At 36.6% G+C, this 18,851-nt stretch overlaps 1 protein-coding gene across 8 annotated transcripts in view; it reads left to right on the top strand.

Moving 5' to 3' along the window:
- Positions 1-18,851, top strand: part of Ccdc85a (coiled-coil domain containing 85A) — a 274,837-nt gene that overhangs the window by 172,014 nt on the left and 83,972 nt on the right. The window contains exons 4-6 of one of the 8 annotated variants that reach the window (XM_015988662.3): positions 8,395-8,529; positions 11,983-12,102; positions 15,398-15,496. The exons of 3 other annotated variants lie outside the window; for them this stretch is intronic. In XM_015988662.3, the coding sequence (XP_015844148.1) occupies positions 8,395-8,529; positions 11,983-12,102; positions 15,398-15,496 (354 nt within the window). The remainder of the gene's footprint in view (positions 1-8,394; positions 8,530-11,982; positions 12,103-15,397; positions 15,497-18,851) is intronic. 4 more of the 8 variants (XM_015988664.3, XM_015988663.3, XM_076546136.1 and 1 more) reach the window with 4 other exon arrangements.

Here is an 18,851-nt window from a genome sequence, read left to right as displayed (position 1 = left end):
TGTTCAGCCTGTGTGTGCCATATCATCTGTCAGTCCATAAAATATGCTCTGAATGTGGTACCCCAGACCCAGAGACATTCAGACAGCCCGAATCTCCCCTAGGATCCCAAGACTCTATCCTTCAAGAGCTAGATTAGTAGACAAAGCAGAACGTGTCCCATAGAGGAGTCCAACTGACAAGAGATCCTTATGAAGTATAAGTTATTAAGAACAATACCTGCCACCCAGTTAATTTTTTTTAAAATAAAAGTTTGGGGCCAGTGAGATGGCTCATCAGGTAAAATATTAGGCAAACCTGATGACTTGTTTTATCCCTGCAACCCATGGTGGAGTAGAGACTGACTCCAAAAAGTTTTCCTCTGTCTTCTCCATGTGTGGCATAGTGTGTACATACACACATAATATTATGTGGACCATATTCACAAGTACACAATAATAATAAATTAAACATTAAAAAATGTTTTTACATGAAATACAAAACACTGTGTCTCCAAAGATGTTTGGGAATACATATACATGTAAAATGTGCAAATCTAATTAAAAAATCATATGTACAAACACATAGTTATTTTTGTGGCTATATGTCCACTGCTAGCATTTTAAAACATAGGAATTATTACCAACATATTATACAGTATGTCTCTTGAACTCCTAATCCTTCCTGTTGATATTCTGTATTCTTTGGCCAACATCTCCTTAACTTACCCTCCATTCACCTCTGGTAGCTACCCCATTTGCTTAACCTCTACAAGATAACTTTTATAGTTCCACTTATGAATAAGATCCTGTAATTTTTTTTGTCATTCTTTGACAAGAATGTCAAGTGACATTCAATGTTTATTTCATTTAATGTATTATCATTAAGACACACCCATATTCTCAAAAATGATAAAATTTCATCCTCTGATTTGTTGAATATTATTCTATTTTTATATGTATGTATGTGCACCCTTGTGTATGTGTGGATATCTCTGTTAGTTTGTTTAGATATCTTGGTTCTTTTCCATATTATTGTAATGAAAATTGAAGGACAGACATTTATTCAGCCTCATTGGATGCATGCACCACTGGATTACATAATAATTCTATTTAAGGTGTTTGAGGAGGCTCCATATTGTTTTCTATAATAGTTGTAGTGGTTTACTTTTTCACCAGCAGTAAATGAATTCTACTTCCTCTGTACCCCTTTTCCAGCACTTGTTATCTCTTGCACTTACAATAATTATAATTTCTAACTGGGTTGAGATGTAGTTCATTGCATGTCCATGGTCGTTAGGAGTAGTAATTTTTCCAATGCTTATTGGTTCACTCATTCTTTGTCTTCTTTTTGAGAAATGTCCAATCAGGTTGCTTGCAGTGTCTCTGCCCTGTAATCCTAGCATGCTGGAGGCTGAGGTAGTAGGCTAGTTAGCAAGTTCCAAGCCAGCCTGCGATGCAGAGGGAAGAGTGGGACTCTATCTCAAACAAAAATGTGTTTTTTGAGTTCCTGGTCCTTTTTCTAACTGAGTTATTTGGCTTTATGCTATTGAGTTGCTTGAATCCCTTACATATTTTGGATATTCATAGTCCATGTCTTATGAAAGGGCGTTCACATGTAATAGTAGTTTGTATTGACCAGTATTAATATTTGGACTGACAACACTGTTGTGGTCCTAACATGTTGTAGGAACCCAGTGATTGGGAACAGTTGTTAGTAAGACAAGCTTTCCATGTATCTTCTACGCTCTGAGGAGACATGCACATAAATGGACTGAACGCCTCAGCTGTGTGCAAAGGAGACATTCATCACTGCTATGTCCAGTTTCTTTATGATTTTTCTCTGCACGTTGTAGAATGGCTTGGTCAGGAACAGTATGTTGTTTTGCTTGTCAGAGTCTTGGCTTCTATTTGTCAGCAGTTTTCTTCTGTCCTAGCGAGTGTGCTTAAAATGTAGTGCAGAATGTTTGCCTTGTGTATTAAGGAAGCTCTATTTTTCTTCACAATTCCCACAAAACACTGCCAATTTTATTAGATATGTCTGTTTTTAAGGTATTACAGCTTCCTATGTCTCTCTTTATGGGACTCTGTTCTTTGGACCATTGCCCTTTGTCTGCCTTTAATGTGTATTTTCTTATAGTATTGTTACATTAGGGTGTTTGGGCCACTTTTAATTTGAATCCATTTCTTAGAGTAATTTCCTGTTCATTGATGTTACTTAGATTGCTTGAGGACTGGAGTATGACTACTTTCTTTTTAAATGATTTCAAACTCTAAATATTTCTTCATATGCATCATCTGCTGTGGCGTTTGTATTAGTTACTTATAGCTGCATTGCTAAAATATCATGATCAAAGCAGTTTAGACAAGGAAGTATCTATTTAGGCTTATGGTTGTAGAGTGAGAATCCAGTATTGTTGGGGAGGCATGACAGCAGGTGGCTGGAGAAAGAGGCTGAGAGATCACATCTTGTCCTACTGAGAAGGCAAACTGGAAATGGGGTAAGGTTGTACATTCTCCAAGCCCTTCGATGGACTTCCCCCAGAAGGCTACAGACCCCTCCTAAAAGTCATCTCATGGTGATCACAGCAATGTAGATTTGTAGTTTTTGTACATAGTTCTCTTTCTCTAAAGCAGGCTTTCTTAACAATTTGGGCAGCATACTTTTTTTTTTCTGATGGGATGAGACTGAGTTGTAAGATGTCTAGCAATATTTTAGACATCTATCAACTCAATGATCATAGAAATTGCCTAGTTTTAACAGTGGAATGACTAGATATTTTTTCCCCAAAGGTATTTCCCTGGGGAAGAAAATTGCTCCTGGTTGAGAGACATTTCTATATATAAAAACATGTGAAAGTAAATTGACACATTATAAAACGTGTTGACAACCAAATCCAAAACATCCCTGATAATGAGAGTAAGCAGAGCAGTCATATGGGAAAAACAGTGATCGGAGAGATTGTTTCATGCCAGCTACCAAATCCATCAGATGAGACATACCATTTTATCATTGCCTATATTTTGTAGATAAGGAAACTGAGGCATAAAGAGATCACATGGCTTTCTCAATGTCATACAGCTCCCAAATGCCACATAGAGTCCATAATTTGAACCTAGTGTTTTCAATACAGATTTATTAAAATATATAGTTACATGTTTGATATATTACCTGATAATTACCTAAAATAATTAAATGAACAAATAATCTCTGTAAGTATAGATTTATTTTTAATATAATACTTCATTAACTCTTTGAGAATTTTATATATGTATATATATATATATATGATGTAATTTGATCCTTTGCTTCCCACTCCCCCAACTCCTCCCAGATTCCCTTATTACATTCCCTAGCAAGCCTCTTTGTTTTTGTTTTCTTAATAACCCACTCAATTTAATTAATGCTGTGGGGCAATCTCCTGGAAGATGGTCAGTTTACAAGATATCACACTTCTAAAGAAAACTGGTTATCCCTCTCTACTAGTTACTAACTGTCAGTAGCTCCTTAGCTAGTGGCAGAGGCTCCTTGAGCCTCTCCATTCTCTGTACTGGAATGTGATTGGCTTGATCTTATGCAAGTCTTGTGCAGGCAGCCAATAACTTCAGTGAGTTCATGAGTGCATTGCTCCTGTAATATCCAGAAGACATTGTTTCATCCTGGTCCTCCTGACTTCTGAAGTCTTTTCAACTCCTCTTCCAAAGTTTCCCTGAGCCTGGGAGAAAAGGGGTATAACAGAGATGTTCATTTATAGCTAAATATTTCCCAGGCACCTATTCTTGTCACTTTGAGTTTTGAGTTTCCATGTTAATGACCTGCACTGAGTAAAGAAGCTTCTTTGATGAGAACTGAGGGCTGTATTAATCTGTGGGTATGGAGATATGTAGTTATGGGACAATTTGGTTCCAGGTCCATTTAGAAAAATAATAGTGGTAGGTTCACCCCTGGGTCATATTAGCTCCTTAACAATGGGTTCTTGGTGAGATTTACAGTATCAGACATTTGTTTTCTCCTGTGTAATGAGCCCTAAATTTAATTGGAATATGGTTGGTTACACCTATAACATTCCTTAACATTCCTGCCACTGCTGAACTCGAGTGCATAACTTACCAGGGTGGTCACTATTGTAGCTGACAGTGTTTATCTCTGCAAAGCTGTTGGCTTTTCTCTCCCAACAGACTATGGAGCACCTTCTGGTCCTATGAGAGCTAGCCAGTGGTGAGGCAGCTTCCTTATCAGTACAGCCCGTTTTCTCCATGTCCTGTCACTAAAGTATGTATGTGGTATCTTCAACCAGAGTGTCTTACTATCAAGTTCTGGTGAAGAGTCAAGAACAGTGGCAATAGCCTATATTGTTTTGAGAGAATCTCTCAAATGTTCTGGGAATTGCCTCATCAACAACTTGAAAAGAGGTATACAAAATTTTTAAATAAATTTTTAATAGATTTTAAAAGTAGTTTTAGGTTTTCTTTGAATAAAAGCATTTATGTATTGTCTTGAATGCAAAACAGAGGCTACCAGCATTCCTAAGCCTATCTATGTGAAGAAATCTTACAAATAGTCTGCCAAGATGATCTCCAAGTCTGTCATCTGATCTGCACTTCTGCAGTACTTACTAAAGGATACTGGACAAAGACTTTCCTTTGTCCTGTAATAATGAAGGACTGATTACACTCTTTACCCTAAACCATGATTGTGTTCTGATGGGGTGTGAGGCACTATATGATACCTTGTCCAAACTTTAGGACTTATAAAATATTAAGTGTCTTCTTGAGCTTTTATTTTGACCATGATTTATTTGGAGTGGAGACATTGTTTTTTTCTTTTTCTCTCTTTTTTTTAAAGAAAAAAAAAAACATGTCATGTAGGTTGTCTAAAAATAAAGTGCATTTAAATTAAAAAAAAATTAAGTATCTTTAACAGGAAACCATGTTATCTGATCAATCTTCAGGTGTCCATAGTTGGCTTTTTATATTGATAGTAAGGGTCTGTCCTAAGTTCATTCTCACACATTCCCTCTGATAAGTGGGAAGCCTGTGGCTATAGGGCACTGCAATATTATTTCACTCAGAAGTAAATATGTGTGTATATGTATATATTTGTATACACTCTACCCCCATATGTCTGTAAATGCACATACCCCACATATACATACATCTATGTGTTCAGTATTATGTCTGGTAGTTCAAGTTGCAGAATTCCATAGTAGAATATAAAGCTCAGGAAACAGTATCATTTTGTAATTGCATTTTCCTTAGTTATAATGAATCACTGGGAAGAATTTTTGCATGTTTTATTTTTAGGTAATTTTTTTCTGTATTGTAGAGACTATAAATCAAATTCTGAATAATCATCTTTTGTGATTTGTGTTTCATCAAAGAGAATAACAGATATTTTAAATGGTTCTGTGATTCCTATAAGGAATAATTAAACTATGAAATGACTCATTTGAGAAAATCATGATTGTAAAAGAAGTTACATTGTTTGTTGTGCAAAATTGACTTTTGTTTCCTTAGATTACATATATAACCCATTAAGAAAAAATAAGAAAGGATAATCTTAGAGAACCTTGTACATGTTCAGAAAATTATGGCTATTCACTGGAAGAGTCCTGGCTTGAAGATAAATGCCACAATGTGCTGCTTGAATGTTGAATTCATGTTTAAGTCCAGAGGAGTTTGAAAGAGACACCAAACCTCTGGCCCTTCAAATCCTGAGACTATAGGCATTTACTCCAGCAATACCAATATATTGTGGATATGAGAATGTTTCTTCTTCCTTTCTAAGTAAATGAGGTAGAAGGCTCCAGATCAGACTGACTCATAAGGGCTAAGATACCCTTGGCTTAAATATGAGCTACTTTATGTTTTCTGATCCTTTATTACTGAGATTTCCAATGAGTCATTATTAGTGAACTAGTCTATTAGTCTTCTAGTGGAAAGTTTATTTTGTCTGATTTGTTGAGAAGCCTGGCATTATAGGAGTACACCCTGGACAGTCCCTTTTGTCTTCCTCTTAGGTCTTAATGTTCACTTTTCCTTTCTTCACCAATTTCCAAAGCATTGTGCTTTTCTACACTGTGCACCTTTCAAAAATTCCTAGAGTTTGAGAGAATAAAAACAAATCACTACTGTACACTTGTGTGGAACTTAAGAAGAGTGATTCTTACTTTGACTCTCAGCCATTTTCCTCCCTCCCTTTAAGTCTATTCATTTTTCTTATTGACTCACATTGCCAAACCAGACATAGGAATTACATTAAAGAATATATAGGAAATGAGGACATTTGCAAATTTCAAAAATAATTTCAGTTTAATGGCATCCAGCTTATTGGAGGATAATTATTACTGTATGGGGTAGTTGATGACCAGGATTGGGTTTCCCATGTTGCCAGAATTAATCCCAGAGGTGGAGATACTAAAAATTTCTTCTATTTTATGAAGTTGTCTTGAGAAAATTATATGGTGGACGATTGGAGAGCTGGCAAAATCTGAGAGTCATTGTTGGTATGAACAGAGGTCAAAAGATAGTAGCTATCTCAGAATGCATTTTCCATGTACCTCAATTTTAAAACACATATTGACATAAGTTAGCACATCACGAATCCTGATTCTCCAAAAGCATATTTTTCATTAAAATAGTTATATCATCATCAAATTAGAGACTCTGCTGTAGATTACATGGGTGAGGTAATATTTTACTATAAAGGCCACATATTGGGATTTGGCCTCACTGCATGGGAAGAGAGAATAAAAATAAGTTTAGTCCTATATGATTTACTTATCTCATGGATCTGGAAATTTTAAGGTCTGAGAGATGTCTTCATCATGAATATCACCAAATCCAGAAGACTTGTAAAAGGATCTATAAAATTTGCATTTATAATTAATGGTCCTCTCAGAAATAGAACTGATTAGTGTGGGTGGGTGGTAAAATTAAAGCTATCAACCATTTTATAAATTGTTGAATATAATTAGTTTGATAATCAAATAGGTTAGTTATCTACATATAAGATAATTAACAAAAGAATGATTTTCACATCAATATTGCGTGCTGAAGTGACCATTGACTCTAGCACAAATGTCCAATTTTCTGTTACATATGAATAGCAGAGTATGCGTGACTTGACATGTGTCCCTGGTGCTGACTTCACAGACTGAGTCCAGGGTTTGGGAGGATCAACTAGTGTAAGCAATGTACCTTTGACTTAAGACCGTGGTGTGTTTCCTCTCTTGTTCCATAAAGTTACAGTGAAAATGACACCAAAGCCCCAACTTCCAGGAAATGGATATGAAAACTAAAATACTTTTTAAAAATTTCTTTTATTTTTGAAATTATATTACATCATTTCCTTCTCATCCTTTTTCTGTTCAAACCCTCTCATATACTCTTTTTTTTTTCTTTCTTTCAAATTCATGGCCTCTTTTTCATTAGTTTTTGTTATGTGCACATATGTATGTACATATATGTTCCTAAATATGGCATGCTCAGTCTGTATGTTACTTATATGTATGTTTTCAGGTATTGGAAGGCCAATTTGTGGTCTAATAGACAGGGAAAGTGGATGGGGAAAGACCATGAGGCCTCAGCTCCACAAAAGAGAACAAAAACATTTGATGTTCAGTTTCAGTATCTCAGAATTAACCTCCATGGGTCTACACTGGGATTATTAGCCATTGTGTGGGAGGGATGTTTGGTTGTTTTTCCTAGGGACATAGTAGCTTTAGGAAGAAAAAGACACCTTATTCTAATAAGTTCACTTGCTTCTCACCATTTTTATAGATTTATGCAGGTTGGCCATGCAGGAAATCTGAAATTTCAGGAAACTTATTTTTAGAATTTTCTTTTTTGTTAACTTATATTATTCCTACTACCAATTAGTATAGACATTTGAACATTGACTAACTAATAGAAATCTGGCATATAAAAGTTATTTTTATACCTCTTAGGACTTTATAATTTTTCCTATGCAACAATTTTTTGTTGAGAATTTGACAAATTATCAGTTAAATTTCCAATTTGTATTTGTTACCTAAAGTGCATATTGCTTCAAATTGCATTACTAATTATTTCTGTTAAATTCGGAAGCTCTACAGTTTGTATATCTAGAAGATTTGTGAGAATTTTGTTCCTAATAGGTGAAATCTGTGAAAGGACATCATTTGAACGTCTTTAAGTTATTTTCTTTATTTTGACATTTATCACCTCCTTTTGACAGCTTTAGGGTGCAGTTATTATTGCCTAAGAGACATCGCTATTGGTTTCACTCTGAACTTCCCCCAGATAAAGGTGCATGTTACAGCTTGCCATTGTGGTCATTGTGGTTCATCTCATTAAGCTTCTTATTCTGTCTGCTTTCTTGAGTCTTGGGAAACAGTATTTTTCTGAGTGATTGTACCATATTGTTCCAAATATAAGGCCACCCAGAATAGAAGTCAACCTCCAACTAGAAACAGCTCAAATGTGGAGAAAGGCTGGGGGCCCAGAGCCCGGCGGGTCTTGCAGTGGTGGCAAGGGTGCCGAGGAATAGGAAGATGCCTGCCCTCTCTCCCGGTGAGTGAAGACGAGCCAGCTGTCTGCCTTTGCTTGTGTGGAACCAGGTGGCCTCTGTTGCTAGAGGAGTCACTACAGTTGGGGAGGCGGGTAGATAATGTCTGTGCCCGTGGAGGAGGTGGCTGTATGGGGAGGGGGCAGACAATGTCTGTACACATGGATGAGGTGGCTGTATGCAGAGGGGGCAGATGATGTCTGTACACATGGAGGAGGTGGCTGTATGGGGAGGGGGCAGACGATGTCTGTACACATAGAGGAGGTGGCTGTATGGGGAGGGGTAGGGAGGGCAGGAGTGAAATCTTTTACCTCTTACCAGTTTTCTTAGTTTATTCTGACCCAGGGGTCAAGGGTGAGCAAGACCAACTACACAAGAGGACAAAAATACCTTCAGGAAAAGAAGTGTAAAGTCCAGGTGCAGCCAGGAAGTCTGGAAAATTATCCCTTGCCCGTGGACTGGTGACTGGAGATTTTTGCATATTATATGTGTTTGCAGCATGTCTTCACATGTGGCTTGAACACAAGCAACTCAAGACAGGAATTATAGTTCAAATTTTATTAAGGTTTTCTACTTTTAAATTTCTCATCTTCAGAGCCAGCCCAGTATAGTTTAAATAAGAGGCTTTAATCTTATTGAAATAAGCTCTGAGAGACTATTTAGCATTATTTGTTGTACAGCATTCTACTCAGTAGCACATTAAAAACTAGTTTAGTCAAAATGTATAAGTCAACTGAGACTACATACTGAATGAGCCTAGGTAATTGTCCAAATGTAGCCTCATAAGCATTTAGATAGCTGAACTTCTGTTCTGTTAGAGGAGAGAGTGAGATGCTGGTTTCTAGTGTTACACTCTAGAAAGCCATTTAGTACATTTGGTGTTAAACTTTACCATTTATTTGGTTACTTTGAGGCCTCCCAAATAGAAAGATATAATACACACACACACACACACACACACACACACACACACACACACACACACACACACACACAATTTAGGAGAGGAGAGGAGAGAGGGAGGGAGAACCTCGATCTTTCTAGTTGATTACCAGTTCATGCTCTCAGAGCTAATTTAAAGTTAGTTTTGAAAGGTAATACATTTTCTCCTAATAAATATTCCAACTGAGAGCTTATTGTAATCATTTTTTAAAGGAAATTAATAAGCCAGGTGGTGGTGGTGGCACATGTCTTTAATCTCAGCACTGAGGAGGTAGAGGCAGGTGGATCTCTGTGAGTTCAAGGCCAGCCTGGTCTACAGAGGGAGTTCTAGGACAGCCAAGGCTACACAGAGAAACCCTGTCTTGGGGGAAGAAAAAAATAATAAAAAACCACCACCAACAACAACAAAAGGAAACTAATAAAAGCATTTATTTGTTTGTTTCTTAATAGTTATGATCAGTAAAGGACTTTCCCTAAATTCAAGAAATTCCAGTTGATGATTCGATTCAAAGACAGTATTAATGTTGATTTTCAAGTCTTCGTTAAGCCAAAATGTTTTTAAAAACAGGATCCATGCCCACGGATGCCATTACTAATTTGCTTCCCTTTTGTCTAAATGTGGAAAGAGAAGCTTTAAAGATAAACTGTGCATAGAAGGGGGTTAAGGATGGAAATGGCATGATGGTCACTCACAATGGGACTGTTTATTGCCTTGTGTCTCAAATCACCAAGAAACATGGCATAGTAATGCACTGCTCTAAATGCAAGGTGAACTGAATGCATATACCCTAAGCATGCTTTTCTGAAAGAGTTCCTAGGACGTACCAGCAGGGGAGGAGAACTGAAGAGGCACAATGTCACTCAGGGAAGAAAAGTTTCCTTGCCCTCATCCAGTTTGGAATCACTTAACCTAAAAGAGAAAAACTGTATACAGTTTAGGGGATGGAAAGGTCTATTTTCAAATTATCATTAAATCTCAGATAATTGCCTTGTTATTATTCATATCAGTGTTATTATGTCTGACTTAAGTTACAAACCCTTAAAAGACAAGCTTAATAATTTAGTTTTCAAGAGGGTTTGGGGGCTTTATATTTGACAGACCTATTTCCTTACCTGCTTTTAATGTAGGACTTTGTAGCAATCAAAGAGAGAAGCTAAAGAAGTATAACAATGTCTCATTGGACTGCTTCCTCTTCCTGGTGCTTAGTTTGGTCTGCAGGCATGAGCAGTTAGATTGCACAGTTCTTATGGCATAGAAAATAATACATCTTTCCTTCATAGGCTCGCTGGGAGTAATGTGGAGCCTTGAAGGGTATTGGTAGAAATGACAACAACAAGAGAAGGGACATTATATTCCAAATTTTAGGGCTTGTTAAATTCTATGTGAGCAACATTGAGTGTGTATGGCCTGTAACTGTGGCTTGCTGTGTGCAGCTTGCTCCTTCGCTCCCCAAAAATGTCCCCCACAGACATTCTCCTGCAGCTGTTATATCTGAATGTCCCCAAACACGGTTGTCTCTCTCTCTCTCTCTTTATGAATTTACAGCACACCCTCAGTGGTTCCTGCTACTTAGGAATATTATTTTAACAGGACCAACTAAGTGGATTACTGATTAATCTGTTAGTTGTGGCTGGATCTGTAGTTTTTTGATGGACAGAAATTAAAATCCTCAGGTCCCTTAAGAATGAAGGGCACACTCCACAAAAAACAGGTTTGGAAATTTCTCCCTGCTACTTTTCTAAGGGAAGCTAATTGCTGCTGTCTTTTTCCTTGTTGATCCATTAGTCTTTTCTCAATCAATATTCAGAAAAGCTGCAGACCCCTGAGAGGAGTTCCCAGGTGACCATGGCTCACACAGGTTTAATTAATCATTTCTCACTCACTGAGTTGAAGAATCATTAATTAACAAATACGTAACTTGTATCTATTTTGGTTTTCATTTTGACAGAGGCTAGGAAATGAATACTTGTTCAAAGAAACGTTGAAGTAAGCTAAGCCTCTTTTAAAATGTTCTGTTATTATAGTTATTATAGGCCTTTCCCAAAACAAGGGTTTTATAAAAGACAATTTCTCCAGTGCAACAGTATTATGTGTTAGTGTTTTCCTGAGACATATGGAATATGACATTTGACCTGCTGAATAAATGTTTCACTCAGCTGAGGAGTACCTCATGAATCCCTTGTTCTTTGGGTCTTTGGGTTTCAAAAATCAGTCTTGATATGCTCTTAATGGCCATTCCTTGGGAGTATTGCACTCTTTGGTAAATTGCAGATGACATCCAGATGCTATTGGTGATGGTTCTTGTTTTTGCATCACTCAAGTAGCAAGAGTATTCCAGTGAATAGATTGTGTCTTAAGGTAGACTAAGAAAATGCGGTGGGGGGTGTGTGTGGGGGGGTGATAGAAAAAAATGACTGATATTGCTCATTTGATGGTTAGACTGCATATTTAATGGCATCTGTATGGTTATAAACGACTTTTGTTTTAATAACAAAGTTGTTGGTTTTCTACTAAGGGTTCTTTTAGGTTGTCATCAGGGGCTGATGGGAGTAACAGTTCCCCCAACTCTCCAGCTAGCTTCAGTGGACATACCACACCTTCTCAGCAGCCTGAACCTGTGGTACATTCTCTTAAGGTAACCAGCTGTGTGCATCCATTTCTCCAGAACCTCAGTTGTGTCGTGGCTTGTTTGCTGTAGTCTGGCAGTCCTCAGTCTTACTGTAACCATAGACACTTTATTTTTAACCCCTTTGTTGGTGTAACGTTTTAGTCTCTGTGATTTTAATTTGTGAACTGACAGTGGGCTTGAGTTTTTAAGGTTAAATATCTACTTTCGTTATTCTGCCTGAGTAATGTGATTCATTCCTATCTGCGTTAAAGTTGAAGTCTGTTGTGCATGCATATCCATGTGAAAAGTATTGATACAGGTTGTATATATTCAATGCCTATTGCACCACATGTATAGCATTAGAAAGATTGTCAAAGTGTAGAAGGCAATTGACAATATTATATAATTATTATTCAGTGACTATTCAAATAAACTTCAACCTGCTTTTTCTTCTATTAAGTCAAAATTAAGTCTTCAAATTCCAGTTACTATTTCTTTATAGGCTCATTAGGGAAAAAAATAGATGGTCTCCAGTTTGGGCTATTACTTCAGATTTGATGGTGACTTAATGAAAATTTGGGCAAAATTAATCATTTATTTCATTAACTAGTGATGTGTTCTAGTAAATAAAGTTAATAAGTATTATAATTAAATAAGTATTAAATAATTCAAATGTTTACCTAAGGTTATAAGCTGATTATTTATGTAGGTAATAAAAATAACATTAAGAACTAAGATAATTTCTAAGTATGAAATGCTGTCCTTTAGACAGGTTTATGATTTTGAACAGTTTTTACCAACCCTATGTGAGCCATAATGCAGGTAGATGGCTTAAGGTCAAGTTTTGGCATATAAGTTTTCTAACTTATCTTAAAATTATTTCACTTTCTGACTTACCATCAGGTAGAAGTCGCCCTTTTTTAGAGTGTGCCATATCTTCTGTAGTAAGCCTGGTATGCAAATAAGTTGATGAACAGGAGATTTAGCTCTCAGGATATTTTGCTTTGGCTAACAGAAAATGAGTTCACGTTCCTCAAACGTGTACTGATTGCAGGTTAGAGCAAGTAAGAGAGCCACGCTAGTGGCCACTGGCAATGCATTGGACTCTTTCTGTCTCAGGAGACTACTCACCCAGCAATTAAGTGGTGTAAAGTTACAGCGAGCATTTAGGGTCCTGCTCTGCCTCTGGCAGGTGCTGGCTTACTGACTGATGAGCACTTTTCTCTCCAGTTGAGCTTTAGTGTGAATCAGGCACTAACTGAAAGCATTTTAGAATTGGAAAAGACCAACAGATCAACTTCAATTTTGCAGCAGTTTAGTTTTTGATCAAAATCCAAAAGCAATACCTTGCCCTGCTACTCAAACTGTTTGAAAGTCATTTCTGCCTGCTACCTTGTTGAATGTCAAATGTGACATTTGAATCCAATGCACATAATGAGCCACACTGAAATCTTCTAATTTCTCAGTGCAACTCTGAGTATGGCCTCAAAGGACTAAAGGGCAAGGGAAAGACCCTCAATTTCCTATGAAATGATTCTCTAATTTCCATGTAAAATGTTGTCTCAAGAGAGGGAAGGGTTATCGGGAGACACATTGTTTCCTTGGTGGGTGGGTAGTGAGACTAAATAGGCAGAGATCTTTAGAAAATATGAAATACCCAACGTGCTCACTGCTGGGACTTCCCATGTCAGGAGGAGTACTTGCAGACATATACCTTGGAAAATGCCTCATAGGATCAGTATTCAAAAATAATGTAGCCATAGAATAATGGTTCAGATTTTCCCTGTTGATACATTTGAAAGAAAACACCAGGCTTTAGTGAACACTGGGCTATGGAGGGTTCTACTTAGCCTACTTCTTTCCTAGCCCATCCTGACCAGTTTTGCTTTGTTGGGAAAAACGTAAATCAGTGAGAGAAGCTGGTCTATTTTAGTAAAAGTTCACTTCTGGCCTCCAAAGTATATGATGTTATTAATTGGAGCTTAATTTAATAGAAATTAACTGATTTGAAGTACACACTATTTCGAGGTGTATTACAAATCAAATTTGTGGGCTGATGTTCAAGGGGATCTTTACATTTTTTTATTACTGAAGAGTCAGTGATTTCATCTCAATATGTAAAGAATGATTATGAGGCTAGTATCAAGACTTTTAAAGAAAATGTTGGTATCTGGATGGTGATGAGTTTTTGAATAAGACTATTATAAAATTAAACTTAGTCTGTGTTTATGAACTTGACATGGAGTCCCTAATTATTTCTTGTTGTTAATTGTTGGTACACACCTTTACGTGTGGCCTTCCTGACCATGATGACAATAGGAACAAGCTACTGGATGGTGATAATGAGGAGTTTTTGAATAAGACTATTACAAAATTAAACTTAGTCTCAGTGTTTATGAAATTGACATGGAGACCCTATTATCCCTTGTTGTTAATTATTGAGACAGACCCTTAGATGTAACCTTCCTTACCATGATGACAATAGGAACAAGATATTTAGTAAGTCACAGTTCCGTGTGGATGCTTTAGGATGAGGGTTAGTTTTTATTCTCTATCAGTGCTTTGTCTTGCAAACCACCACAATAGTGACAAACAGCATCCTTTGTACCACGGCCTGTTACTCCCTGAGAGTATTGACATTTTAAAAGTAGTATATTTAGCCTATTAGGGGCAGTTTAGAGAAGTAGAAACATAGGCTAATAAACTTGTTTAAAAGACAGTTAAAGCACAATTTGCTCAAATGAAAAAAATATTTAAAGTGTTGCTTGAATATTTTCACTGTAAGGAGCCATGAGATATTTCTCTTCAAGATCCATCCCCACATTCCTTTCTCAGGCACTAGTCCAGGCAAGAACTCTAAATTCAGAGTCCTCATCTGCATACCTCCTATGCATATTCTTTTGTAGCCATCTTTCCTATAGGCCTTGTCTACATATCACTCGGACAATTTGGTATATAATTAATTGTTTTCAATGCTGAATTGGACTAAGTTATTGACTATCCCCCAAATGATTCACACTATTAGATATCTTAATGACTAAATTAACTGCACCTAATTATTTTAAACATTAATGAATTCAATTGACTATTAGTGATATAATAGATTGCTTTTAACAGGCACTTGAAAAAAAATAATGAAATTCATTCCAGGTTTCAGAACAACTAAGTATTTAAAAAAGATTTTGCCATATATGAATCCATTCTGATATGCCGACATGGAAAAAAACTTAAGATTTGACAAAGTGGAGGTCCTTGATGGTATTATAATAAACTAACAGATTTTTCCCATGTGAAATTTGCTTTTCTTTTTCAACAAATCCAGGTCTTGGATGTTCAGGAAGCTATAGATCGTCAACAGGGTAAAGAGTATGACCATGACCTTAGTGAGACAGAAAAAGCTATAGTCAGAGAAATGTGCAATGTAAGTCTGATGTCCTTGATTGTGTATTCTGTGTTGACAGCCTCATCACAGCTTAGTTATTCGTTTAAAATATCTACTTTGAAAATTGCTGACCAAATGTCTTTACATTTTTACATGAAAATAAAACAATTGCCCTTGTTTTTATTTTCAGTTTGTTTTACAAGGATATTCATATAGTCATGCTAAAAACCACCAAGATCAGTGGGTTTGGCAATATATTGCTTGCCCACTACATGCAAAGCCCTGGGTATGATCAAAAATGATCAGTCAGTTCTGTATTCCAGAATAACCTATGAACATTTTTAGGTATTGAATTTAAGACATTTTAAAAAGAATGAAGACTTACAATGAACAGTCCCACAAAATCAATTACTTTGCTAGCTAATGTTTACTTGGTTCACAGATGAGATATGGACCCTTCATATTAAACCTACACATTGTCTTCACCTTTTATAGCCAACTCAAGCTTAGACACTGATAAGGCAAGATAGGTGCACCAGGGGGACAGATGAGTAGAAATCTATCTATGAAGTCAGGGAACTCAGCTAAAACTTGACAATGTAATAGTTAATTGATATATTGTTTAATCATGAATACAGGCATGCAGCTTTGAAGAGCTAAATGGATTATTGTAGAACAATACATTTGTTAAATTTAAAAAGTCATGGTTCAGCTCTAATTTTAATTGTCTTTGTATTTTTGTATTGTGTTTTTATCCTCATATTTTATGCTTATATCGTAGAATAGCAAACTTCTTTAGAAATACCCTTTAGCTTTACATATATTCTCAGATCTGGTTTACCACAAGATATTTCTGGAATCCAGTAAATGATCGTTAAGTCCCATGGGCATTTTATATGTGCTGGGGTGAGAATTTCCAAACCTTGCTTGCCTGTGTTGTGGCTGCTTTTATTTTGCAATCCTTTCCAAGCACCTTTCTTTGCTATATATCTGTTGTTTGGTTTTAATGATCATGGTTCTACACATCATTTCCAGAATGCACTACTGTTTATCCCCTGTAGCTTTTCAACTTGTGCTTAAGGTCTTTCCATTTGAGTATTTACCTTGTAAATTTATGGCTTTGATTCATAATTCTAGGGAATCTGTTGCTTCTCATTTATTGACTGTCAAAACAGAAATAAACTTCAGTTGATGGGCCCTTTAATACTGGGAGAGAAGCACAGAAAACATCTTCTGGTGGCCTCCTAGGAGTGTGTGGAGCTCCCTAATTGGATTTCTCTATTTAACATCAGTTACAGGTTATTTAAATGTGACACTTTGGCCAAGAGCCCCAATCCTCACATTGTATGCTTGAAAGGACAAAGACCCAGAAATGAAGTTACTTGCTCAAACTGACTGGTGAAGTCCATGTTTTAGCCAGGTCTCCTTTGAGGGCCAACTATTTTTAACTCTCACCATAAAGAACGAAAACACTGTATATTTACATGCTTAATACTAGATTGGCTTTGGCCCTCGGTCCCTTTCCTTCCCTTCCTTCCTTCCTTGTGAAAACTTCCTGAACACATCTTGGGATCATGATTAGTTTTTGTTCATTTTTTGTTTGCTTTAAAAGGACACTATGTTCTCGTGATCTTTTAACTATACGAATTTTTAGCCCCACCTCACCCCTCTATTTATTTATTTTTAAAAGTCCCTCTAGGGTATCTTTTTCTAACTGTCCATGTTTCTCTTTGATCTCTATTCCAAAGGGAAAATGCAAACCACACCTTAGCTCTGATTCTTAAATTCTCACTTGGAAACAATTTAAAATAGTACCTGTGACACCATTATAAATTGCATAGCCATCAGCAGAGAAACCCTGTCTCAAAACAACAACAACAAAATTACATGTCCATCAAAAGTACACAATAAATATTGGGGAATAAACACAAGAGGACAATTGAAAGGTGGGTAATAAAGAAAGAAGATTACAAGGCAGTTTCATAAATAATTGTCTTGGAAGGTAGGTAACAAAGATTACAAAGCCTTCCTATTTGAGGATCTATAAACTTTTATAATGTCACAGAATTATGTGTGACATTATAAATTTAGGAAGTCTCCGGAAGAACTCAGGGCAATGGGAAGCTTGTCAATTTCTGATATTCCTCCTGGATGGAAGTGGGTGACTTCCATCAAATTACCAAAAGACTATTATGTGCAGAACATCACACTGTTTAATGAACAGTTAGTTGGTTCTCTTCTAAGGATAAACATACTGCCCCCTGAGAACCATAACATCGTCTTTAGTAAGCTTGTCATTTTAGGTTTGTCTGCAATCTCCCAGTGACAATTGAGATACTTAGCCATCTCAGTCATACTTGTGCATACAGCCCTGCTTTGCTTTTTGTCCATACAGTACCCCCTTAGTGTCATTGCTCTATTCCAGAGTTCTGCCTTATGTGGCAGTTTCCTTTCATCTCATTGTAATACCTGGGTGTTGCTCATTGTGTTCTACAGTTTCGTAACTAAAGAAGAGTTGCATTTTTTAGTTGCAGCAGCCAGTGTTTTTACATCTGTAGTTATTCTGTGGTCTGCAAATATATCCCTTGCTTCCAAACCAGACCTTCAAAACATTCTTGGTAGAACTGATTATATCTATGGGCTAGAAAGGGGGAATACAAGGTATCTTTTGAGATGTTCTTGACTTCCTGTGTATAGTTGAAGTTGTCCATTGCTATAAAATTCTATTCCTCATATTTAAAGGCTGTAACTAAAATTTCCCTTGAGTGCAATAGGCTGTTTCTCCATGCAGTGGTAACTGTCTTAGTTCTGCTATCTTGGAAATGAAGAAAAGCAGAACTCTCTGTGTATCACTGGAAATGGCAGTGGATGACCCTGATGAATCTACTTCTAATTAAAAGCAAAATAAAAAGAAATAGTCTCTCAATTCCTAATAAATAAACTGGTTTTGTGTTCATGAGAGCACTATAAATTTGTGTGAGACTTATCGGTCTAACAGTCCTCATAGTGAGCACTCTAGGGTCGTTGTGGTTGTTTTACTGCGTGTGGACATGCACGTGCTTGTTCCAGTTAACGCTTGTATATTGGAATTTCAGGTGACCTCAATAATTTTATACTCATGTTATTCTTAATTTTACCTGTTGTCTAATATTGATCCAAAATGGCCCACTGTTTATAAGGGTGAATTGTATTTCTTCCAATAATTTCTGAATTCCCTTAACCCTATGTTTGGTTGTTTTCTGTTCAGGAAATATGAAAGAATTCTCCAGTAGCACATTAGCTGAGATTCATGACAGGTGCATACCCTACTTTGCAAAGATCAAGAAACTAAGCATAGAAGATTAGAACTTGTGGCTCAAGAATGCAATTCACTTTTCTAGATGAATTAGACATT

This window comes from Peromyscus maniculatus, chromosome 10, assembly GCF_049852395.1.
Source record: "Peromyscus maniculatus bairdii isolate BWxNUB_F1_BW_parent chromosome 10, HU_Pman_BW_mat_3.1, whole genome shotgun sequence".
Lineage (NCBI taxonomy): Eukaryota > Metazoa > Chordata > Mammalia > Rodentia > Cricetidae > Peromyscus > Peromyscus maniculatus.
The sequence above is the reverse complement of the archived record's forward strand: the minus strand, read 5'-3'. Positions and strand labels throughout refer to the sequence as shown.